This window comes from Oncorhynchus masou, chromosome 32 (genome assembly GCF_036934945.1).
Source record: "Oncorhynchus masou masou isolate Uvic2021 chromosome 32, UVic_Omas_1.1, whole genome shotgun sequence".
NCBI classification, from domain to species: domain Eukaryota; kingdom Metazoa; phylum Chordata; class Actinopteri; order Salmoniformes; family Salmonidae; genus Oncorhynchus; species Oncorhynchus masou.
Genome location: NC_088243.1, coordinates 63,677,553 through 63,704,404, shown reverse-complemented (window position 1 = coordinate 63,704,404; position 26,852 = coordinate 63,677,553). Strand labels below are relative to the sequence as shown.

General features: G+C 43.4%; 1 protein-coding gene across 2 annotated transcripts in view; it reads left to right on the top strand.

Moving 5' to 3' along the window:
- Positions 1-26,852, top strand: part of LOC135526450 (polycomb group RING finger protein 3-like) — a 74,081-nt gene that overhangs the window by 10,194 nt on the left and 37,035 nt on the right. Inside the window, exons 1-6 of one of the 2 annotated variants that reach the window (XM_064954834.1) lie at positions 1,263-2,783; positions 9,004-9,107; positions 10,974-11,091; positions 11,593-11,689; positions 15,524-15,579; positions 15,934-16,041. In XM_064954834.1, coding sequence (XP_064810906.1) covers positions 9,093-9,107; positions 10,974-11,091; positions 11,593-11,689; positions 15,524-15,579; positions 15,934-16,041 — 394 coding nt within the window. In that variant the 5' untranslated portion in view covers positions 1,263-2,783; positions 9,004-9,092. Of the gene's footprint in view, positions 1-1,262; positions 2,784-9,003; positions 9,108-10,973; positions 11,092-11,592; positions 11,690-15,523; positions 15,580-15,933; positions 16,042-26,852 lie in introns of those variants that run through there. The other variant, XM_064954832.1, reaches the window with a different exon arrangement.

Sequence of the window (26,852 nt, the reverse complement as noted above, 5' to 3'; positions counted from 1 at the left end):
TGACTAGTGATACATTTATTACATCCAATTTTTAATTATTAAAGTGGCTAGAGATTTGAGGCAGTATGTTGGCAGCAGCCACTCAATGTTAGTGATGGCTGTTTTAACAGTCTAATGGCCTTGCGATAGAAGCTGTTTTTCAGTCTCTCTGTCTGAGCTTTGATGCACCCGTACTGACCTCGCCTTCTGGATGAAAGCGGGGTGAACAGGCAGTGGCTCGGGTGGTTGTTGTCCTTGATGATCTCTTTGGCCTTCCTGTGACATTGGTGGTGTAGGTGTCCTGGGGGGCAGGTAGTTTGCCCCCGGTGATGCGTTGTGCCGACCTCACTTCCCTCTGGAGAGCCTTACGGTTGTGGGCGGTGCAGTTTCCATACCAGGCGGTGATACAGCCCAACTGGATGCTCTCGATTGTGCATCTGTAAAAGTTTGTGAGTGTTTTTGGTGACAATCCGAATTTCTTCAGCCTCCTGAGTTTGAAGAGGCGGTGTTGCAGAGGCGCTCTTCACCACGCTGTCTGTGTGGGGGAACCATTTCAGTTTGTCCGTGATATGTCGAGGAACTTAACTTTACATCTTCTCCACTACTGTCCCGTTGATGTGGATAGGGGGTGCTCCCTCTGCTATTTCCTGAAGTCCACGATCATCTCCTTTGTTTTGTTGATGTTGAGTGTGAGGTTATTTTCCTGACACCATACTCCGAGGGCCCTCACCTCCTCCCTTGTAGGCCGTCTCGTCGCCATTGTTGGTAATCAAGCCTACCACTGTAGTGTCGTCTGCAAACTTTATGATTGAGTTGGAGGCGTGCATGGCTACGCAGTCATGGGTGAATAGGGAGTACAGGAGAGGGCTGAGAATGCACCCTTGTGGGGCCCCATTGTTGAGGATCAGCGGGGTGGAGATGTTGTTATCTACCCTCACCACCTGGGGGCGGCCCGTCAGAAAGTCCAGAACCCAGTTGCACAGGGCAGGGTCGAGACCCAGGGTCAAGTTTGGAGGGTACTATGGTGTTGAATACTGAGCTGTAATCAATGAATAGTATTCTTACATAGTTATTCCTTTTATCCAGATGGGTTAGGGCCGTGTGCAGTGTGATTGCTATTGCGTCGTCTGTGTACCTATTGGGGCGGTAAGCAAATTGGACTGGGTCTAGGGTGTCAGGTAGATATGATCCTTGACTAGTCTCTCAAAGCACTTCATGATGACGGAAGTGAGTGCTACGGGGCGATAGTCATTTAGCTCAGTTACCTTAGCTTTCTTGGGAACAGGAACAATGGTGTCCCTCTTGAAGCATGTGGGAATAGCAGACTGGGATAGGGATTGATTGAATATGTCCATAAACACACTAGCCAGCTGTTCTGCGCATGCTCTGAGGACGTGGCTGGGGATGCCGTCTGGGCCGGCAGCCTTGCGAGGGCTAACACGTTAGCTGCGGTGAAGGAGAGCACACAGGTTTTGGTAGCGGGCCGCGTCAATGGCACTGTATTTTCCTCAAAGTGAGCTATGAAGTTGTTTAGTTTGTCTGGGAGCAAGACATCTGTGTCCGCGATGGGGCTGGTTTTCTTTTTGTAATCCGTGATTGACAGTAGACCCAGCCACATACGCCTCGTGTCTGAGTCGTTGAATTGCAACTGTACTTTGTCTCCATACTGATGCTTAGCTTGTTTGATTGCCTTGCTGAGGAAATAGCTACTCTGTTTGTATTCGGTCATGTTTCCGGTATCCTTGCCATGATTAAAAGCAGTGGTTTGTGCTTTCAGTTTTGCACGAATGCTCCCATCAATCCACGGTTTCAGGGTGTGGAAGGTTTTAAGTCACCGTGGGTACAACATCACCGATGCACTTGCAAATAAACTCGCTCACCGAATCAGTGTATACATCAATTTTGTTGTCTGAGGCTATCCGGAACATATCCCATTCCACGTGATTGCTTCAATCTTGAAGCGTGGAATTAGATAGGTCGGACCAGCGTTGAAAAGACCTGAGCATGGGCGTTTCCTGCAACAAAATGGAGTTGTGTTCAGATTTGCCGAAAGGAGGGCGAGGGGGGGGCTTTGTATGTGTCACGGAAGTTAGAGTAGCAATGATCCAGAATTTTGCCAGCCCGGGTCGAGCATTCGATATGCTGATAACATTTAGGGAGCCTTGTTTTCAGATTAGCCGTGTTAAAATTCCAAGCTACAAAAAATGCAGCCTCAGGATATGTGGTATCCAGTTTACATAGAGTCCAATGGAGTTCTTTTCGGGCCATCGAGGTGTCTGCTTGAGGGGGATATACACGGCTGTGATTATAATCGAAGAGAATTCTCTTGGTGGATAATGCGGTCGGTGTTTGATTGTAAGGAATTCTAGGTCAGGTGAACAAAAGGACTTTAGTTCCTGTATGTTGTTATGATCACACCATGACTCGTTAATCATAAGGCAATACAATACACCCACGCCCTTCTTACCAGAGAGATGTTTGTTTCTGTCGGCGCGATGCGTGAAGAAACCGGGTGGTTGTACCGACTCTGATAACGTATCCCGAGTGAGCCATGTTTCCGTGAAACAGAGAATATTACAATCTCTGATGTCTCTCTGGAAGGCAACCCTTGCTTGAATTTTGTCTACCAAGTATACTCGGGGGCGGTGTGCCCGTCTACGGAGCCTTACCAGAAGACCGCTCCGTCTGCCCCTTCTGCGGCGCCGTTGTTTTGGGTTGCCTACTGGGATCCGATCCATTGTCCTGGGTGGTGGTCCAAACAGAGGATCCGCTTCGGGAAAGTCATATTCCGGGTCGTAATGTTGGTAAGTTGACGTTGCTCTTATATCCAATAGTTCCTCCCGGCTGAATGTAACAAGCCTTAAGATTTCCTGGGGTAACAGTGTAAGAAATATTAAATAAAAATACAAAATACTGCATAGTTTCCTAAGAACGCGAAGTGAGGCGACCATCTCTGTCGGCACCATCATCATGATGATGATGATAGGGTTTTGTCTCCTTGATAATGTCTGTGTATCTCCTTGATTATGTCTGTGTTCTATGCGCTACCCGAGATGGGTTCCATTTTGTCAAATTACAGCAATCACTGTCCATTGCCTTACCCCGTACATAAACGGACCAGGGAATCAGCTAGGACCTAAATGTACTACATAAAAGAAGGCCTTCTGGCATCCCATCACGTTAGTGCAGCTTGCTTCACTTTTGATCACTTGTATTGTCTGTCCCTACTGCCACCAACTCTCATTCACTAGTCAGTCAAGACCTTCAGAGTATTTAGAAGGGTAGAATTAACAGTGTGTGTGTGTGTATGTGTGTGTGTGTGTGTGTACGCGTGTGTGTGTACGCGTGTGTGTGTACGCGCGCGAATGCACGTGTGTGGTGTGTGTGTTTTTGAAGTGAATCCAATGCATCCTCTCTGTTGAAACAGGCCTCAGTGTCCGACTCTCAGGCTGGCACCCAGTCTACACTGGCCCAAACACTCCACTGCCCACAGGCTGCCAACAGGGGCTCTTTGTAATGCCAAAGTGTGTGTGTGTCTGTTTCTGTGTGTATGCCATCATCAGCATTGACACACAACCCGTCAATGACTGGATGTGTGTGCGCATGTGTTTGTGTAGACCTACAGGCTTAGCCTTTTATTTATTTCTGAAAATACATCTCTAGTATTGTATGTGTGTGTGTGTGTGTGTCATTCTGAATGAGCATGGTCTGCACCAGGCAAGGCTTTATGAGGTTCCTATTAACTTAGATATGACACATGATCCACCCTGTCGGCTCTCCTCAGGGTCAAGTCAGGGCACTTTGATTGAACTCTTCAAGCTCTTGTACCCTGAAATGAACTCTCTCTAGGGTAAGTCCATTAGAATTCAAAAACCTTTTGACAGCACCCAATTTGATTTTAACGAAACCTTCCATACATATTTGCCCATTGTAGAAGTGGTCAGAAAGTGACTTTTTGGACCCGAAAGAACAAAACATTCCCGAGATAGAGGTGCTCAAAATTTTGCAAACCCCACCCTACCATGAGACATCCATGTCTTCATCACTGGAAGAGATTGAGATATGAGACGGTTGAGACTGGTATCATTTGAAAGGTGACAAACAACGCTGTCAAACTATTGTATCATTTCTGGGATTTAAAATAAAATAAAAAACAATCCATACTTTTTTAACCTTTTAACATCAATTATCTAAAAACGGTAGGGATGACCAGGGATGTTCTTTTGATAAGTGTGTGAATTAGACAATTTTATTGTTCTGCTAAGCATTCAAAATATAATGAGTACTTATTGGTGTCAGGGAAAATGTATGGAGTAAAAAGTACATCATTTTCTTTAAGAATGTAGTGATGCATCAGGGAAAATGTATGGAGTAAAAAGTACTTAATTCTCTTTAGGAATGTAGTTAAATAAAGTAAAAGTAGTCAAAAATATAAATAGTCAAGTACAGATACTCCCAAAAACTACTTAAGTAGTACTTTCAAGTATTTTTACTTCAGTACTTTACATCACTGCAGACATGACCATTTATGTTGACATTCGATGGTAGGTGGACTGGCGGTCATCTTTGTGGTAGTAATTAGAAGGCCAAATTTCAATTAAATGTACCTTTCAATGGTGTACCAGTCAAATTGCAGTGGTCTGAAGGGAAAGGTCCATTCTATTCATTACATTTCTATGATTGAAATGACACCCACCTGTATTCAAGAACATGTTGTCTCTAAACTCATGGTTGGCACAACACAAAAACCTCAAATGATGTGAAATAGGGTCTAAGCTACAACAGAGTTGACGTGTTTTTAGATAATTGTCGTTAAAGATGTAAAACTGTCAATTTTGATAAAAAAATATAAAAAATATTCAAGAAATAATATAATTGTTTGACCACACACTAAATGATATCAAACTCAACCGTTTATCTTTCCCACTGATGAAGACATGGATGTCTCATGGTAGGGTGGGGTATGCAAAATGGGTCAACTTGAGCACCTTTATCTCCTGAATGTTTTGGCATTCAGGTCCAAAAAGTCCCTTTCTGACCACTTCTTCCATGGGCAAACATATATGAAAAGATTTGTTTAAATCAAAAGTGATACCGTCAAAAAGTTATTGATTTGAAATGGATTCACCCTCCATCCACCACTGCTAGCCTATTTATGTGTGGTCTCGTCCTCACTAGGCTAACTCTACGTAAAACCTCTCACCCAGATTCAAATTAGTTTTCTATTTGATTTATGTATTCTATCATTGTATCATATAGGCTATTCTATGAGACAGCATTTGTCTTTAGCAACTCACTTTCATTGAATTTTCAGATGATACAAAATTGAAATCGAAGCTACAAGTTGCGGTGCATTGAGCAGTTATGGTTTTACTCAATACTGCAATATGTGGATGTTCTCATCTTATAGATCAGGAACATTTATGTGACTATAATGTCTATAATGTAGTAGGCCTATAATGTGTGCATTCAAAATGTCCAACAATGCTATACCTTTCCCTCACGATAACAGATCTGGCATGCTGTAACTCAACCCATCCTAGTATTCCTAGAAGTCAGCCGTCTTTCATGCTGCGGAACCTTTGAGGCCCTTTGACCCCAGACACAGATCTACAAAAACAAAGATCCTCATGTTGTAGCCAAGCAAAACAAGATATAAGTGCTCCTTTACACTCCCGTCTCAGAATAAAGTAGACTGCTGTGACTGTTATCACAGTCTGTGTAAAGTACAGTGATGTTTTGTCATAAAATATCAATGTTCTCAGATTCATGATCTGGAGAAAAAACAAAAAGAACCCATTATCTTACCTTGACTATCTTGACGTTTTACTGTTACCCAACCAGAGATGGTTGGGTCCTGCGTAGCTCATTCATTAGAGCATGGCTCTTGCAACACCAAGAGCCATGGGTTCAATTCCCACTGCGGGCACCCATACGGGAAATGTATGCACACATGACAGTTGCTTTGGATAAATTCGTCTGCTGAATGACTATTATTAGATGGTATATAATGTTGTAACAGACGTTGATGCAACCAGGAAATGCCCAAATTCAATCCATTTACAGATAAAGGACAAAAACACAAAGGAATCACTCAGGATGTTTACACTGTGTGGTTTTGCCTCAAGATCCAATGACGTGACTTAGAGGAACCGCGTACGGAGTTAGTTTATTTTATGCATTAGCACCTTAGATACAGCGTAAACATTCTGAATCAACCAGCAGTGTTTTCTTCTGAATCTGCAATTGAAAAGCTGTGGTGTGCTTGAAACACCATAGCACATCCGTCATGAGTCATCTCTACCACACTAATGTCTGGATAAGGGACCTATTGAAGCATCAATCACATTGCCTGTGTATTGAGGACCACATTAGTTATAGGCCCAGTTCACTCGGAGCAGTTTGGACAAGCATTCACTCTAGATTGGCTAGATTGACTTGTCAATGGTGGGTCAATGTGGTGTTCTCTGACATCCAGTGTCGTGTTGAATGACTGTGCCTCCATCAGGAACCTGCAGGTGTTGCGGTTCAACCAAACCTTCAGTACCTTAATATATACATGGGAAGTTCATAGGATCATGTCCATTTGGGTGTCAAATAAAAGCTAAGAGTCTATATTTTTGAGAAATGAAGGCGTATGTACATTTTTCAGCCATTTTCCATCTATTCGGGAAAAGCAAAGGCTTTGTGATCTGGTCAAACAGATGGAAAAAGAGTCTTAGAAAACCTCGACCTGAATAAGTCTTAAAATGTATTAGAAATACATCAAAAGACAATAAAGACCCCATGTCAAATAATATCAACAAGAAAGAGAAATTGTTTACATTCTGCAAGTTCAAGAATTGTTGCCTTGTAATTCTGTTATAAGTAAAGGTAGACCTACCAATTAGTTTGTGTTTTTATAGATATCAAGTTTGTTTATGAATTATTAAGTTAATTACAGAAAAATCTGGAATCGAATTACTGCAAAGAAATTTGCTACAATCATAGTAGTCACAAACCACTGTTGGGTCACCTGCTACTGTCCTCCCTTCCACTGCCATACTGTTATGTTCAGCTCATAACTGTTTTCTTTGTCTTTCTGTTATCTGGTGGTCAAAGCAAGACTATGAAAACAGTCTGGACAACTTCTCCCTCTCACTTTTTTCTCTCTCTCTCTCTCTCTCTCTCTCTCTCTCTCTCTCTCTCTCTCTCCAGTTAATGCCACCTCTCCCTGCTTTTCCTGACACCTACCACCTACCCTCTTTCCATTTACTGTAACCAGCAGCCGTACCCACTGAGCACCGACTGACAATGGACATCCGTGGATGTTGAAAAGTGGTTGAAATTTGGTCAGTCTGCCCAGGCCGAACCAAATCCGAACCAATCATAGACGTCAATGTTTCACAAGTTTGGACAGTACAGGACAGTAGATCACAATAGAGAACAGTACAGAACAGTACAGTAAAGGAAAGTAGAGTACATTATAGTACTGTACAGTATAGTTCAGTACAGTAGAGCACACTAGAGCAGAGTACAGTATAATGTACTGAACTCTACTGTGCTGTGTTGTTCAGTGCTTTACTGTGCTCTACAGTGATGTCCAAACTTGTGAAACATAGACGTCTATGATTGTTTCAGATTGTTTCAAATGTGGTCTTTTTTGGGAGCGGAGTCCATTACAATAAATGCCAGTGTTTAGAATATGCAAAATAAATATGGGTTACAACACTGGGTCATTTTGATACGGCAGGAGGTAAACACGTCCTGGGTCATTTTGATACGGCAGGAGGTAAACACGTCCTGGGTCATTTTGATACGGCAGGAGGTAAACACGTCCTGGGTCATTTTGATACGGCAGGAGGTAAACACGTCCTGAGTCATTTTGATACGGCAGGAGGTAAACACGTCCTGGGTCATTTTGATACGGCAGGAGGTAAACACGTCCTGGGTCATTTTGATACGGCAGGAGGTAAACACGTCCTGGGTCATTTTGATACGGCAGGAGGTAAACACGTCCTGGGTCATTTTGATACGGAAAGAGGTAAACACGCCCTGTCAACGCACTTGCAAGTGCTCTGCAACTGAATGCACTTGTTCAACCCTGACAGTCTGGCAACTGTTACAGCAACTGTGCTACATGGTTTGGTACGCAGACCAGGTGATAGAGAACCCCTAATAGATGCTCAGCAGCCTTTCTTCACTCACCTCAATGGAGTAAGTGGACTAATGCCATGGTCTGGTGAGCAGACAAAAGCACACAGGCAGACTTGTATTGTCCCAGACAGAGTAAAAGAGAATTCACATTTAAGATCAATAGGCTAGAAAAAGCGGTGGGAGTCCATCTCATGCCAAGTCAAAGAGGTTTTTTGAGCTCACTACTCAAAGCGTTCTGGCTCAGAATGGGTAGTGAATCTCTAGGCCTCTGTCTAATAGAGTGACTAAGTACTGCAATACGTCAGTCCTCGTGTCATATGGGGACACCACTTTTTCTCCTGGAAATATTAGGTCCAATGTTTATTTTTAGGCTTTACTGGATCTGAAGTTACTTTAAATATGGTTCTTATTTTGTTAAATGAATTCAGGGACGTCTCCACTCCATACAACGGTCTCATTGTGTAAATGTTGTTTCAATAGTCTGAGCACTTTCCCAGGTTCATTTCAGGTCTGTAGAGCAGAGTCCCAAAAGATGGTGGGTCACAGCCAACTCTTAAGCGGTCGCAGTTCAAGATAAGCCTGATATCAGGCAGATAAATTCTGTGCTTCAATATTTGTCTGATCTCAGTTTAGTTGTTGATTGGGATAAGGCTAGAATGAGCCTCTCTAACTCCTGTCCTGCAGAGCTGCTGGGTGACTACAGGCTTTTGTTCCAGTCCAGTGGTAACACATCGGTATTCCAACACTGCTCTCAAGGATAGGAGTTGGAGGACCCTGGGCTAGAAACAGTGTTTTATCCCATGGTACAAGGGACTTTGGGGGAACCACCACTGCTGTAGAACACAAAGAATTCTAACCGTGTTGTTGTCTTTCTGCGTTCTCTCCTAGCCACATGAAAGGGCATCCATGATGCGGAGCTAACACCACCTCGTGCCCGCAGGAAGAGACGTGGCTGCCAAATTATCCCCAGTCAACACATGGCGGCATTAGGGGTAAGCCAAGGCAATCACCCTCCATGAATGGAGTTTCATGTCTCGGCCTCACTCTGCCTCTGTCTGTCTGTCTGTCTGTCTGTCTGTCTGTCTGTCTGTCTGTCTGTCTGTCTGTCTGTCTGTCTGTCTGACTGACTGACTGACTGACTGACTGCTTGTTTCCCTGCCTGCCTGCCTGCCTGCTTGTCTCTGTCTGTCTGTCTGTTTTTCTCTCTCGACAGTGCCTTGAGTAAGTGTTCACACCCCTTGAGTTTTCCACGTTTTGTTGTTACAGCCTGAATTTAAAACAGATTGAGATTTTCTGTCACTGGCCTACAAACAAAAGCCCATAATATCCAAGTACAATTATGTTTTTAGACATTTTTTACAAATAAGTAATAAATGAAAAGCTGAAATGTCTTGAGTCAATAAGTATTCAACTCCTTTGTTATGGCAAGTCTAAATATGTTCAGGAGTTCAAATGTGCTTAACAAGTCACATAATATTACATGGACTCACTCTGTGTGCAATAATAGTGTTTAACATGATTTTTGAATGACTACCTCATCTCTGTACCCCACCCATACAATTGTCTGTAAGGTCCCTCAGATTCGAGCACTGAATTTCAAACCCATATTCAACCACAAAGGACAAGGAGGATTTCCAGTGTCTCACAAAGAAGGGCCCCTATTGGTAGATGGGTAAAAATGTGAAAAGCATATATTGAATATCCCTTTGAGCATGGTGAAGTTATTAATTACACTTTGGATGGTGTATCAATACACCCAGTTACAACAAAGATACAGCCTTACTTTCTAACTCAGTTGCCGGAGAGGAAGGAAACCGCTCAGGGATTTCACCATGAGCCAATGTTGACCTTAAAATAGTTACAGAGTTTAATGGCTGTGATAGGAGAATACAATGTTGTTGATCCAACCTCAGTTGTTACTCCACAATGCTAAGCTAAATGACAGAGTGAAAAGTTGGAAGCCTGTATAGAATTGAAATATTCCAATACATGCATCCTGTTTGCAATAAGACAGATGTGCAAAAGCATGGTGGTGGCTGCATCATGTTAGGTTTGCTTATCATCAGCAAGGACAAGGGAGTTTTTTTTGTATTAAACGAAAACCGAATAGAGCTAAGCAGGCAAAATCCTAGAGGAAAACCTGGTTAAGTCTGCTTTCCAACAGATACTGGGAGACAAATTCACCTTTCAACAGGACAATAACCTTAAACACAAGGCCAAATATACACTGGAGTTGCTTACCAATACTACATTGATGTTCCTGAGTGACCTAGTTCCAGTTTTGACTTAAATTGTCATGAAAGTCTATGGCAAGACTTGAAAATGCCTGTCTGGCAATGATCAACAACCATTCTTACAGAGCTTGAAGAATTGGAAAAATAATAATGTGCAAATGTTGCACAATCCTGGTGTGGAAAGCTCTTAGAGACTTACCCAGAAAGACTCACAGCTGTAATCGTTGTCAAAGGTGATGTTATTGACTCGGGGGTGTGAATACTTATGTAAATGAGATATTTCTGTATTTAGTTTTCAATACATTTGTAAAGCTTTCTAAAAACATGTTTTCACTTTGTCATTACGGGGTATTGTGTGTAGATGGGTGTGAACACACAATTCAGTCTGTAACACCACAAAATGGGGATTAAGTCAAGGGGTATGACTACTTTCTGAAGGCACTTTGTACAAAGCAGTACTCTGCATGACCTTGAAACAAATGGGTTGGACAGTTGACAGGTCTTTATCTTTTAGTCTTTTTTCAAAACTGAATTGGGAGGTTACCCTTAGAATGTACAAAATAAACAAAACAGAACAACTTGAGATTGGACTCAGCATGTTTTTTTTGTCCTTCTTCTCCCCAGAACCCTGAGACGCTAACCAGGAAGATCAAGTTGTGGGACATCAACGCCCACATCACTTGTCGCCTGTGTGAGGGGTACCTGATAGATGCCACTACTGTCACGGAGTGCTTACACACTTGTGAGTACCTACCGATGGAACTCATACACAGTCTTCAAATAGTAACACTGCTCTTGTATCTTTATGAGGGCTTCATGCATAAGGTTTCATACAAGAATATACATTTTCATTGTCACAATAAAGTGTAATTATCACAACAATCAAGCAAACCTCCCCACAAAGTAGTTGTAGTAATGATAGAGATGTATTTGCGTGAATGTCAGTGACAACGCAAGTAATGTAGTAGGTCAGTCATACCCTAGAGGGAGCCATTGTACCACACGTGGAAAGTCTTCATTTACCAAATGTCAATGTAGAGTGTACAGTAGATAGCTTTAATCATAATCCTCTGGTGAAAATGACTTTCTCTCAACCCCCCCAGACATGAAGCAACGAGACTCACATTGTCCAAAAACCTCTCTCTCCAAAAAGCTTAACTTTTTTAAAACCTAAAAAGATAGGAGAACAAGGCACCCATAATGCTGATCATGGAAGGGGCGTGTCTCTCTGTGTGTCTTCCAGTCTGCAGAAGCTGTCTAGTGAAGTACCTTGAGGAGAACAACACCTGTCCCACGTGCAGGATTGTCATTCACCAGAGCCATCCACTGCAGTACATCGGGTGAGTGAGCAGCCTGGACATTAAACCACTTTCCCCTTACCCGCTCAGTGTTGGGTTTCATCAGTGTGTGGCACAGAGACCCACCACTAGGGGGCAGCAGCACTGTCCAATGAACAATGTAGTGTCAAAGGAGAGGGGAGTGGAGGGGGAACACACAACAACAGAATACATGCATATATACATGCACACACACACACACACACACACAAACACACACACACACACACACACACACACACACACACACACACACACACACACACACACACACTAAAGAGACTGTTGTCCATCTGTTGTCCAGTGTTGGGGCAGTAGGTTCTAATTAGTATTGTGGCCACTGGGATGTTCGCCAGCTTAAATGTCTACCTGCTATTTAGTCATTAGGCATATGCCCCTATTTTAATGGAAAGGCCCATCTCGGAGTATGAATGCCAAACATTTAAACAGGTGAAAGATACATCAGTGCATTATTTTTTTTAAACACAAATCATGGAACAGGTTCAAAATAGGTGTGAGAGGCAGAGATCAAAACAACTTCTACTACTACTGGTGCTGAGAGGATGAAAACACATGCAATCTAACCATATTTGATGCAAATACTTTTGGGCTTATGATGAACTGATACAGTTGTACTACGCTAATATATATATGTGTGTGTGTGTATATATATATATATATATATATATATATATATATATATATATATATACACACACACACACAGTCAAAGGTTTGGACACACCTTGTAGAATAATAGTGAAGACACCAAAACTACGAAATAACACATATGGAATCATGTAGTAACCAAAAAAGTGTTAAACAAATCCAAATATGTTACATTTGAGATTCTTCAAAGTAGCCACCCTTTGCCTTGATGACAGCTTTGCACACTCTTGGCATGCTCTTAACCAGCTTCATGAGGAATGCTTTACCAACAGTCTTGAAAGGAGTTCCCACATATGCTGAGCACTTGTTGGCTGCTTTTCCTTCACTCTGCGGTCCAACTCACCCCAAACCATCTCAATTGGGTTGAGGTTGGGTGATTGTGGAGGCCAGGTCAACTCCATCACTCTCCTTGGTCAAATAGCCCTTACACAGCCTGGAGGTGTGTTTTGGGTTATTGTCCTGTTGAAAAACAAATGATAAGTGCAAACCAGATTGGATGGTGTATCGCTGCAGAATGCTGTGGTAGCCATACCTTCAATTCTAAATAAATCACTGACAGTGTCACCAGCAAAGCACCCCCACACCATCACACCTCCTCTTCCATGCTTCATGGTGGGAACCACCATCATCCGTTCAGCTGCTCTGCGTCTTACAAAGACATGGCGGTTGGAACCAAAAATCTCAAATTTGACTCATCAGACCAAAGGACAGATTTCCACCAGTCTAATGTCCATTGCTCGTGTTTCTTGGCCCAAGTAAGTCTCTTCTTATTTGTGTCCTTTAGTAGTGGTTTCTTTGCAGCAATTCGACCATGAAGGCCTGATTCACAAAGTCTCCTCTGAACTGTTGATGTTGAGATGTGTCTGTTACTTGAACTCTGTGAAGCATTTATTTGGGCTGCATTCTGAGTTGCAGTTAACTCTAATGAACTTATCTTCTGCAGCAGAGGTAACTCTGGGTCTTTCTTTCCTGTGGCGGTCCTCATGAGAGCCAGTTTCATCATAGCGCCTGATGGTTTTTGCGACTGAAATTTTCTGCATTCACTGACCTTCATGTCTTAAATTAATGATTGACAGTTGTTTCTCTTTGCATATTTGAGCTGTTCTTTCCATAATATGGACTTCGTCTTTTACCAAATAGGGCTATCTTCTGTATATTCCCCCTACCTTGTCTCAACACAACTGGTTGGCTCAACCGCATTAACCTCTTGAATCTAGGGGGCACTATTGTCATTTTTGGAAAAATAACGTCCCCAAAGTAAACGACTATTTTGTCAGGACAAGATGCTAGAATATGCATATAATTGACAGCTTAGGATAAACACTCTAAAGTTTCCAAAACTATAAAAATATTGTCTATGAGTATAACAGAACTGATATTGCAGGCAAAAGCCTGAGAAAAATCCAATCAGGAAGGGACTCTTATTTAGAAAGCTCTACGTTCCTATGCGTCCCTATTGAGCAGTGAATGAGATATCAACCATTTTCCTTTTTCTATGGCTTCCCTAATGTGTCTAGTGTCACAATACATAGTTTCAGGCTTTTATTTTGAAAAATGAGCCTAAACGTCAACATTGCGTCAGTGGTCAGCTGAAGTCTCTCAGAGTGTTTGGTGCGTAAAGGACAAATGCGGCCATTGTTTCTCTCTCTCCTACTTAGAAGCCACCAGTCCCGGTTGATATATTATCGAATAGATATTTGAAAAACACCTTGAGGATTGCTTATAAACAACGTTTGCCAAGTTTCTGTCGATATTATGGAGCTACGTTGGAATATTTTTTGGCGTTGTAGTGATTTCTCAGCCAAACGTGAAGAACAAACAAAGCTATTTCGCATACAAAAATAATATTTTTGGAAAAATGGAACATTTGCTATCTAACTGGGAGTCTCGTGAGTGAAAACATCCGAAGCTCATCAAAGGTAAACGATTTAATTGGATTGCTTTTATGATTTTCGTGACCAGGTTGCCTGCTGCTAGCTAGTCATAATGCTATGCTAGGCTATCGATAAACTTACACAAATGCTTGTCTTGCTTTGGCTGTAAAGCATATTTTCGAAATCTGAGATGACAGGGTGATTTAACAAAAGGCTAAGCTGTGTTTCAATATATTTCACTTGTGATTTCATGAATAGGAATATTTTCTAGTAATATTTATGTCCATTGCGTTATGCTAATTAGTGTCAGTTGATGATTATGCTCCCGGACCCGGGATGGGTAGTATCAAGAGTTAAGAAGGAAAGAAATCCCCAAAATAAATATATATATTTAGATTTTTTTTACCACTTTTTTGGTTACTACAGGATTCCATATATGTTATTTCATAGTTTAGATGTCTTCACTATTATTCTGCAATGTAGAAAATAGTCAAATAAGGAAAAACCCAAGGAAAAACCCTTGAATGAGTAGGTGTGTCCACACTTTTGACTGTTACTGTATATATATATATATATATATATATATATATATATACATATATATATATAACAGTCCTGATATGTCATATTCTCCCAAAAATGAAAGGTATGTGTCATCATCGAGCATTAGGAAATCTTGCATATTTCAGCAAAAAAGTAATTGAAGCTCCATCCACCCCCACGCCCCTGTGCATTCAAGGGTTCTGTCAAAAAGTTGTCGCACCTTGATGTGTTTAGGCGAGTCAAAGTTTGGCTACCGCCGTGGTAAGGGGTCGGCTCTCGCCGGCCTTGGGGAGAGAATCAGCTAATTGTGGTCCTGAGCAGCAAGTAGATGGAATGACCTTCACTCCAGATGGCAGGAACACCACATATATTTCCAGGGTCCTCGTGCCATCACAACACACCCCACTGGGTCTTGTTAGTCACAATGCTTTTCAGCTGTTGAAATAGAGTATGGTCACTGCTGTGCTGGGTAGTGGTTGAGGCGCTGCGTTTAGCTGTCACTCTCGCTGTTTCATGGTAAAGGGTGTTCACACATCAAGCATATGCTGCTGACATTTAGGAGGTGTGTATGATCAGCATTTATGTATTTCATCTTTTTACAAATCAAATGATCTTAACTGTCTCGCCAACGTCAGTTACAGTAAAATAAAAGCTTCCGAACAAGACGGAGTAAGCAGAGTATAACATATCTTAAACTGTCAGTATAAATTGTTAGATTTCTCATTTCTAGATTTCATCTCTTTTCCTCTAGCCATGACCGGACAATGCAAGACATTGTCTACAAGTTGGTGCCGGGGTTACAAGAGGGTAATTATCTCATATTGGCTTATCTTCTTCCTTGTCCCTTCACCAATAACATTAAACTTTCACTATTATTCTCTGCCCATACAAATCTCTCAACCCTGTTTCCTTACAATCTGTTTGTACCGTGAGATTGAGGCGGAGTTACTGAATAACTAACATCCCAAAGCACATAGCCCTGGAATATCTATCAAGGATTTGACATGTGCATTCACTGATGTATCTGAGGGACTGTAATGAGAAAAATACTGCTCCATATCAGACTTAAAGAATCCCTAGTGACAGGCACCTTCAGCCAAAGCAAGGCCTTAATTCTCCCTTGTGTCTCTCTCTCTCATTCCCTCCTCCCCACTCCTGCAGCGGAGATAAAAAAACAAAGAGACTTCTATCAGAAGCTGGGAATGGAAGTGCCCGGGGACATCAAAGGAGAGCTGTGCAGCATGAAACATCTAGATCCTCAACGCAATGGTACAGCCCAGCTCACCTTGCCAGAACCCAGGCACACACATCTCATCATATCCGCCCTCTATTTTCCTCCACTTAGTATCACCTTGTTTCTTGATTCAGCCCAACCCAATCAGTGTGAGAAAGTGGCGGTGGCTGTAATGCACGGCCGCATTCCATCCCAGCCCGACACTGAGGGTTTTTGTAAACGCGTGCCCAGAGGGTCGTCACAGAGCAGACCTAATCGCTTGCTTAATAACCTTTCTGATTTCTTGTAATTAACGCTCAAATGGAAGTGGTACTGCTCTCGTGCTACCCCCCGCTGTCGCTGTAGGTTGGGCAAGAGCCATGGCTAATACACTTACATTGACAGAATCCTAGCAGAAATTAAACCCTTGTCTGCACTCACTGCCCAGCAAAACAGAGATAGTGTGGAGCTCGTGGGCTAATGACAGACGGCAGCTCCTGCTCCCAGATTTCCTGAGAGCCAAACCCTGAAGCGGGGAATGACATGAGCGTGCTAATGGATGCGCATCTATAATGGTACCTTCACTTCAAGGACTCAAAAAGGCATTCACTGTCATATTTTTGTTCTGTCTATTTCTCTCACTGTTGTGTTCTCTTTCTCTTACTTGTTATCTCTCTTTTCGTCTTTCTTTCTTCCTCTCTCGCTGTTTCTCTTTCACATGCCGACTCTTTACGACAATGTCCTCCGTGAAGACAACTATGTTATTTTGATGGTCAACAAGTTATGTAAAAGCTAATTCACTGAGAAAAATACATTCTCTGTGACATGTCATACTCAGATTAGCCCACTCATTTCCCTGTGACATGTAGTACTCAGATTAGCCCACCAGTTTCTCTGTGACATGTCATACTCTGATTAGCCTACCAGTTTCTCTGTGACATGTAGTACCCAGATTAGCCCACCAGTTTCTCTGTGACATGTCGTACTCAGATTAGCCCACCAGTTTCTCTGTGCCATGTAGCACTCAGATTAGCCCACTAGTTTCTCTGTGACATGTAGTTCCCAGATTAGCACACCAGTTTCTCTGTGACATGTCATACTCAGATTAGCCCACTTTCTCTGTGACATGTAGTTCCCCCACCTCTGTGACATGTGTGACATGTAGTACTCAGATTAGCCCACCAGTTTCTCTGTGACATGTCGTACCCAGATTAGCACACCAGTTTCTCTGTGACATGTCGTACTCAGATTAGCCCACCAGTTTCTCTGTGCCATGTGACATTAGCCCACTTGTTTCTCTGTGACATGTAGTACCAGATTAGCCCAGTTTCTCAGTTTCTCTGTGCCATGTAGCACTCAGATTAGCCCACTTGTTTCTCTGTGACATGTAGTACCCAGATTAGCACACCAGTTTCTCTGTGACATGTCGTACTCAGATTAGCCCACTAGTTTCTCTGTGACATGTAGTACTCAGATTAGCCCACCAGTTTCTCTGTGACATGTCTCAGATTAGCCCACCAGTTTCTCTGTGACATGTAGTACTCAGATTAGCCCACCAGTTTCTCTGTGACATGTAGCACTCAGATTAGCCCACTTGTTTCTCTGTGACATGTGTACATGCCCACCAGTTTCTCTGTGACATGTCAGATTAGCCCACCAGTTTCTCTGTGACATGTACATGTACTCAGATTAGCCCACCAGTTTCTCTGTGACATGTCGTACTCAGATTAGCCCACCAGTTTCTCTGTGCCATGTAGCCTCAGATTTCTCTGTGACATGTAGTACTCAGATTAGCCCACTAGTTTCTCTGTGACATGTCGTACTCAGATTAGCCCACCAGTTTCTCTGTGCCATGTAGCACTCAGATTAGCCCACTTGTTTCTCTGTGACATGTAGTACCCAGATTAGCACACCAGTTTCTCTGTGACATGTCGTACTCAGATTAGCCCACTTGTTTCTCTGTGACATGTAGTACTCAGATTAGCAGTTTCTCTGTGACATGTGACCATTTCTCTGTGACATGTCGTACTCAGATTAGCCCACCAGTTTCTCTGTGCCATGTAGCACTCAGATTAGCCCACTTGTTTCTCTGTGACATGTAGTACCCAGATTAGCCTACCAGTTTCTCTGTGACATGTCGTACTCAGATTAGCCCACCAGTTTCTCTGTGCCATGTAGCACTCAGATTAGCCCACTTGTTTCTCTGTGACATGTAGTACCCAGATTAGCACACCAGTTTCTCTGTGACATGTCGTACTCAGATTAGCCCACTAGTTTCTCTGTGACATGTAGTACTCAGATTAGCCCACCAGTTTCTCTGTGACATGTAGTACTCAGATTAGCCCACCAGTTTTTCTGTGACATGTCGTACTCAGATTAGCCCACTAGTTTCTCTGTGACATGTAGTACCCAGATTAGCACACCAGTTTCTCTGTGACATGTCGTACTCAGATTAGCCCACTCGTTTCCCTGTGACATGTCTCAGATTAGCCCACCAGTTTCACTGTGACATGTAGTACCCAGATTAGCACACCAGTTTCTCTGTGACATGTCGTTCAGATTAGCCCACTCGTTTCCCTGTGACATGTAGTACTTAGATTAGCCCACTAGTTTCTCTGTGACATGTCGTACCCAGATTAGCACACCAGTTTCTCTGTGACATGTCGTACTCAGATTAGCCCACCAGTTTCTCTGTGCCATGTAGCACTCAGATTAGCCCACTTGTTTCTCTGTGACATGTAGTACCCAGATTAGCCTACCAGTTTCTCTGTGACATGTCGTACTCAGATTAGCCCACCAGTTTCTCTGTGCCATGTAGCACTCAGATTAGCCCACTTGTTTCTCTGTGACATGTAGTACCCAGATTAGCCCACCAGTTTCTCTGTGACATGTCGTACTCAGATTAGCCCACTAGTTTCTCTGTGACATGTAGTACCCAGATTAGCACACCAGTTTCTCTGTGACATGTAGTACTCAGATTAGCCCACCAGTTTCACTGTGACATGTAGTACCCAGATTAGCACACCAGTTTCTCTGTGACATGTCGTACTCAGATTAGCCCACTCAGTTTCCTGTGACATGTAGTACTCAGATTAGCCCACTAGTTTCTCTGTGACATGTCGTACCCAGATTAGCACACCAGTTTCTCTGTGACATGTCGTACTCAGATTAGCCCACCAGTTTCTCTGTGCCATGTGACATGTCCACTTGTTTCTCTGTGACATCCCAGATTAGCCCAGTTTCTCTGTGACATGTTACTCAGATTAGCCCACCAGTTTCTCTGTGCCATGTAGCACTCAGATTAGCCCACTTGTTTCTCTGTGACATGTAGTACCCAAATTAGCACACCAGTTTCTCTGTGACATGTCGTACTCAGATTAGCCCACTAGTTTCTCTGTGACATGTAGTACTCAGATTAGCCCACCAGTTTCTCTGTGACATTAGTACTCTGTTTTTCTGTGACATGTAGATTAGCCCACTAGTTTCTCTGTGACATGTAGTACCCAGATTAGCACACCAGTTTCTCTGTGACATGTCGTACCCACTCACATGATTACTCAGATTAGCCCACTAGTTTCTCTGTGACATGTAGTACTCAGATTAGCCCACCAGTTTCTCTGTGACATGTCGTACCCAGATTAGCACACCAGTTTCTCTGTGACATGTCGTACTCAGATTAGCCCACCAGTTTCTCTGTGCCATGTAGCACTCAGATTAGCCCACTTGTTTCTCTGTGACATGTAGTACCCAGATTAGCCTACCAGTTTCTCTGTGACATGTCGTACTCAGATTAGCCCACCAGTTTCTCTGTGCCATGTAGCACTCAGATTAGCCCACTTGTTTCTCTGTGACATGTAGTACCCAGATTAGCCATGTCGTACTCAGATTAGCCAGTTTCTCTGTGACATGTCGTACTCAGATTAGCCCACCAGTTTCTCTGTGCCATGTAGCACTCAGATTAGCCCACTTGTTTCTCTGTGACATGTAGTACCCAGATTAGCACACCAGTTTCTCTGTGACATGTCGTACTCAGATTAGCCCAGATTAGCCAGATTAGCACCAGTTTCTCTGTGACATGTAGTACTCAGATTAGCCCACTAGTTTCTCTGTGACATGTAGTACCCAGATTAGCACACCAGTTTCTCTGTGACATGTCGTACTCAGATTAGCCCACCAGTTTCTCTGTGCCATGTAGCACTCAGATTAGCCCACTTGTTTCTCTGTGACATGTAGTACCCAGATTAGCCTACCAGTTTCTCTGTGACATGTAGTACTCAGATTAGCCCACCAGTTTCTCTGTGCCATGTAGCACTCAGATTAGCCCACTTGTTTCTCTGTGACATGTAGTACCCAGATTAGCACACCAGTTTCTCTGTGACATGTCGTACTCAGATTAGCCCACTAGTTTCTCTGTGACATGTAGTACTCAGATTAGCCCACCAGTTTCCTGTGACATGTAGTAGATTAGCCCATGATTTAGCACACCAGTTTCTCTGTGACATGTCGTACTCAGATTAGCCCACTCGTTTCCCTGTGACATGTAGTACTCAGATTAGCCCACCAGTTTCTCTGTGACATGTCGTACTCAGATTAGCCCACCAGTTTCTCTGTGACATGTAGTACTCAGATTAGCCCACCAGTTTGTCTGTGACATGTAGTACTCAGATTAGCCCACTAGTTTCACTGTGACATGTAGTACTCAGATTAGCCCACCAGTTTCTCTGTGACATGTAGTACTCAGATTAGCCCACCAGTTTCTCTGTGACATGTAGTACTCAGATTAGCCCACTTGTTTCTCTGTGACATGTAGTACCCAGATTAGCCCACCAGTTTCTCTGTGACATGTCGTACTCAGATTAGCCCACCAGTTTCTCTGTGCCATGTAGCACTCAGATTAGCCCACTTGTTTCTCTGTGACATGTAGTACCCAGATTAGCACACCAGTTTCTCTGTGACATGTCGTACTCAGATTAGCCCACTAGTTTCTCTGTGACATGTAGTACTCAGATTAGCCCACCAGTTTCTCTGTGACATGTAGTACTTAGATTAGCCCACTAGTTTCTCTGTGACATGTCGTACCCAGATTAGCACACCAGTTTCTCTGTGACATGTCGTACTCAGATTAGCCCACCAGTTTCTCTGTGCCATGTAGCACTCAGATTAGCCCACTTGTTTCTCTGTGACATGTAGTACCCAGATTAGCCTACCAGTTTCTCTGTGACATGTCGTACTCAGATTAGCCCACCAGTTTCTCTGTGCCATGTAGCACTCAGATTAGCCCACTTGTTTCTCTGTGACATGTAGTACCCAGATTAGCACACCAGTTTCTCTGTGACATGTCGTACTCAGATTAGCCCACTAGTTTCTCTGTGACATGTAGTACTCAGATTAGCCCACCAGTTTCTCTGTGACATGTTTCTCTGTGACATGTCGTACTCAGATTAGCCCACTAGTTTCTCTGTGACATGTAGTACCCAGATTAGCACACCAGTTTCTCTGTGACATGTCGTACTCAGATTAGCCCACTCGTTTCCCTGTGACATGTAGTACTCAGATTAGCCCACCAGTTTCACTGTGACATGTAGTACCCAGATTAGCACACCAGTTTCTCTGTGACATGTCGTACTCAGATTAGCCCACTCGTTTCCCTGTGACATGTAGTACTTAGATTAGCCCACTAGTTTCTCTGTGACATGTCGTACCCAGATTAGCACACCAGTTTCTCTGTGACATGTCGTACTCAGATTAGCCCACCAGTTTCTCTGTGCCATGTAGCACTCAGATTAGCCCACTTGTTTCTCTGTGACATGTAGTACCCAGATTAGCCTACCAGTTTCTCTGTGACATGTCGTACTCAGATTAGCCCACCAGTTTCTCTGTGCCATGTAGCACTCAGATTTTGTTTCTCTGTGACATGTAGTACCCAGATTAGCACACCAGTTTCTCTGTGACATGTCGTACTCAGATTAGCCCACTAGTTTCTCTGTGACATGTAGTACTCAGATTAGCCCACCAGTTTCTCTGTGACATGTAGTACTCAGATTAGCCCACCAGTTTTTCTGTGACATGTCGTACTCAGATTAGCCCACTAGTTTCTCTGTGACATGTAGTACCCAGATTAGCACACCAGTTTCTCTGTGACATGTCGTACTCAGATTAGCCCACTCGTTTCCCTGTGACATGTAGTACTCAGATTAGCCCACCAGTTTCACTGTGACATGTAGTACCCAGATTAGCACACCAGTTTCTCTGTGACATGTCGTACTCAGATTAGCCCACTCGTTTCTGTGACATGTGACATTAGTAGTTTCTCTGTGACATGTCGTACCCAGATTAGCACACCAGTTTCTCTGTGACATGTCGTACTCAGATTAGCCCACCAGTTTCTCTGTGCCATGTAGCACTCAGATTAGCCCACTTGTTTCTCTGTGACATGTAGTACCCAGATTAGCACACCAGTTTCTCTGTGACATGTCGTACTCAGATTAGCCCACTAGTTTCTCTGTGACATGTAGTACTCAGATTAGCCCACCAGTTTCTCTGTGACATGTAGTACTCAGATTAGCCCACCAGTTTTTCTGTGACATGTCGTACTCAGATTAGCCCACTAGTTTCTCTGTGACATGTAGTACCCAGATTAGCACACCAGTTTCTCTGTGACATGTCGTACTCAGATTAGCCCACTCGTTTCCCTGTGACATGTAGTACTCAGATTAGCCCACCAGTTTCTCTGTGACATGTAGTACCCAGATTAGCACACCAGTTTCTCTGTGACATGTCGTACTCAGATTAGCCCACTCGTTTCCCTGTGACATGTAGTACTCAGATTAGCCCACTAGTTTCTCTGTGACATGTAGTACTCAGATTAGCCCACCAGTTTCTCTGTGACATGTCGTACTCAGATTAGCCCACTCGTTTCCCTGTGACATGTAGTACTCAGATTAGCCCACTAGTTTCTCTGTGACATGTAGTACTCAGATTAGCCCACCAGTTTCTCTGTAACATGTCGTACTCAGATTAGCCCACTTGTTTCTCTGTGACATGTAGTACCCAGATTAGCAAACCAGTTTCTCTGTGACATGTCGTACTCAGATTAGCCCACTCGTTTCCCTGTGACATGTAGTACTCAGTTTTTCTCTGTGACATGTAGTACCCAGATTAGCAAACCAGTTTCTCTGTGACATGTAGTACTCAGATTAGCCCACCAGTTTCTCTGTGACATGTAGTACTCAGATTAGCCCACCAGTTTCTCTGTGACATGTAGTACTCAGATTAGCCCACCAGTTTCTCTGTGACATGTAGTACTCAGATTAGCCCACCAGTTTTCTGTGACATGTCGTACTCAGATTAGCCCACTAGTTTCTCTGTGACATGTAGTACTCAGATTAGCCCACCAGTTTCTCTGTGACATGTAGTACTCAGATTAGCCCACCAGTTTCTCTGTAACATGTCGTACTCAGATTAGCCCACTTGTTTCTGTGACATGTAGTACCCAGATTAGCAAACCAGTTTCTCTGTGACATGTCGTACTCAGATTAGCCCACCAGTTTCTCTGTGCCATGTAGCACTCAGATTAGCCCACTTGTTTCTCTGTGACATGTAGTACCCAGATTAGCACACCAGTTTCTCTGTGACATGTCGTACTCAGATTAGCCCACTAGTTTCTCTGTGACATGTAGTACTCAGATTAGCCCACCAGTTTCTCTGTGACATGTAGTACTTAGATTACTCTGTGACATGTAGCCCAGATTAGCACACCAGTTTCTCTGTGACATGTCGTACTCAGATTAGCCCACCAGTTTCTCTGTGCCATGTAGCACTCAGATTAGCCCACTTGTTTCTCTGTGACATGTAGTACCCAGATTAGCCTACCAGTTTCTCTGTGACATGTCAGATTAGCCCACCAGTTTCTCTGTGCCATGTAGCACTCAGATTAGCCCACTTGCTTCTCTGTGACATGTAGTACCCAGATTAGCACACCAGTTTCTCTGTGACATGTCGTACTCAGATTAGCCCACTCGTTTCCCTGTGACATGTAGTACTCAGATTAGCCCACCAGTTTCTCTGTGACATGTAGTACCCAGATTAGCACACCAGTTTCTCATGTGACAGATTAGCCCACTCAGTTTCCTGTGACATGTAGTACTCAGATTAGCCCACCAGTTTCTCTGTGACATGTAGTACTCAGATTAGCCCACCAGTTTCTCTGTGACATGTAGTACTCAGATTAGCCCACTAGTTTCTCTGTGACATGTCGTACTCAGATTAGCCCACCAGTTTCTCTGTGACATGTAGTACTCAGATTAGCCCACCAGTTTCTCTGTGCCATGTAGCACTCAGATTAGCCCACTTGTTTCTCTGTGACATGTAGTACCCAGATTAGCACACCAGTTTCTCTGTGACATGTCGTACTCAGATTAGCCCACTAGTTTCTCTGTGACATGTAGTACTCAGATTAGCCCACCAGTTTCTCTGTGACATGTAGTACTCAGATTAGCCCACTAGTTTCTCTGTGACATGTCGTACCCAGATTAGCACACCAGTTTCTCTGTGACATGTCGTACTCAGATTAGCCCACCAGTTTCTCTGTGCCATGTAGCACTCAGATTAGCCCACTTGTTTCTCTGTGACATGTAGTACCCAGATTAGCCTACCAGTTTCTCTGTGACATGTCGTACTCAGATTAGCCCACCAGTTTCTCTGTGACATGTAGCACTCAGATTAGCCCACTTGTTTCTCTGTGACATGTAGTACCCAGATTAGCACACCAGTTTCTCTGTGACATGTCGTACTCAGATTAGCCCACTAGTTTCTCATGTGACATGCCCACCAGTTTCAGTGACTGTAGTACAGATTAGCCCACCAGTTTCTCTGTGACATGTCGTACTCAGATTAGCCCACTCCCTGTGACATGTAGTACTTAGATTAGCCCACTCTCTGTGACATGTCGTACCCAGATTAGCACACCAGTTTCTCTGTGACATGTCGTACTCAGATTAGCCCACCAGTTTCTCTGTGCCATGTAGCACTCAGATTAGCCCACTTGTTTCTCTGTGACATGTAGTACCCAGATTAGCCTACCAGTTTCTCTGTGACATGTCGTACTCAGATTAGCCCACCAGTTTCTCTGTGCCATGTAGCACTCAGATTAGCCCACTTGTTTCTCTGTGACATGTAGTACCCAGATTAGCACACCAGTTTCTCTGTGACATGTCGTACTCAGATTAGCCCACTAGTTTCTCTGTGACATGTAGTACTCAGATTAGCCCACCAGTTTCTCTGTGACATGTAGTACTCAGATTAGCCCACCAGTTTCTCTGTGACATGTAGTACCCAGATTAGCACACCAGTTTCTCTGTGACATGTCGTACTCAGATTAGCCCACTCGTTTCCCTGTGACATGTAGTACTCAGATTAGCCCACCAGTTTCACTGTGACATGTAGTACCCAGATTAGCACACCAGTTTCTATGTGACATGTCGTACTCAGATTAGCCCACTCGTTTCCCTGTGACATGTAGTACTCAGATTAGCCCACTAGTTTCTCTGTGACATGTAGTACTCAGATTAGCCCACCAGTTTCTCTGTAACATGTCGTACTCAGATTAGCCCACTTGTTTCTCTGTGACATGTAGTACCCAGATTAGCAAACCAGTTTCTCTGTGACATGTCGTACTCAGATTAGCCCACTCGTTTCCCTGTGACATGTAGTACTCAGATTAGCCCACCAGTTTCTCTGTGACATGTAGTACCCAGATTAGCACACCAGTTTCTCTGTGACATGTCGTACTCAGATTAGCCCACCAGTTTCTCTGTGACATGTAGTACTTTCTCTGTGAGATTAGCCCACCAGTTTCTCTGTGACATGTAGTACTCAGATTAGCCCACCAGTTTGTCTGTGACATGTCGTACTCAGATTAGCCCACTAGTTTCACTGTGACATGTAGTACTCAGATTAGCCCACCAGTTTCTCTGTGACATGTAGTACTCAGATTAGCCCACCAGTTTCTCTGTAACATGTCGTACTCAGATTAGCCCACTTGTTTCTCTGTGACATGTAGTACCCAGATTAGCAAACCAGTTTCTCTGTGACATGTCGTACTCAGATTAGCCCACCAGTTTCTCTGTGCCATGTAGCACTCAGATTAGCCCACTTGTTTCTCTGTGACATGTAGTACCCAGATTAGCACACCAGTTTCTCTGTGACATGTCGTACTCAGATTAGCCCACTAGTTTCTCTGTGACATGTAGTACTCAGATTAGCCCACCAGTTTCTCTGTGACATGTAGTACTTATGTAGTTTCTCTGTGACATGTCGTACCCAGATTAGCACACCAGTTTCTCTGTGACATGTCGTACTCAGATTAGCCCACCAGTTTCTCTGTGCCATGTAGCACTCAGATTAGCCCACTTGTTTCTCTGTGACATGTAGTACCCAGATTAGCCTACCAGTTTCTCTGTGACATGTCATACTCAGATTAGCCCACCAGTTTCTCTGTGACATGTAGTACTCAGATTAGCCCACTTGTTTCTCTGTGACATGTAGTACCCAGATTAGCACACCAGTTTCTCTGTGACATGTAGTACTCAGATTAGCCCACTCAGTTTCCTGTGACATGTTTCAGATTAGCTGTGACATGTAGTACTCAGATTAGCCCACCAGTTTCTCTGTGACATGTAGTACTCAGATTAGCCCACCAGTTTCTCTGTGACATGTCGTACTCAGATTAGCCCACTCGTTTCCCTGTGACATGTAGTACTCAGTTTCTCTGTGACATGTAGTACTCAGATTAGCCCACCAGTTTCTCTGTAACATGTCGTACTCAGATTAGCCCACTTGTTTCTCTGTGACATGTAGTACCCAGATT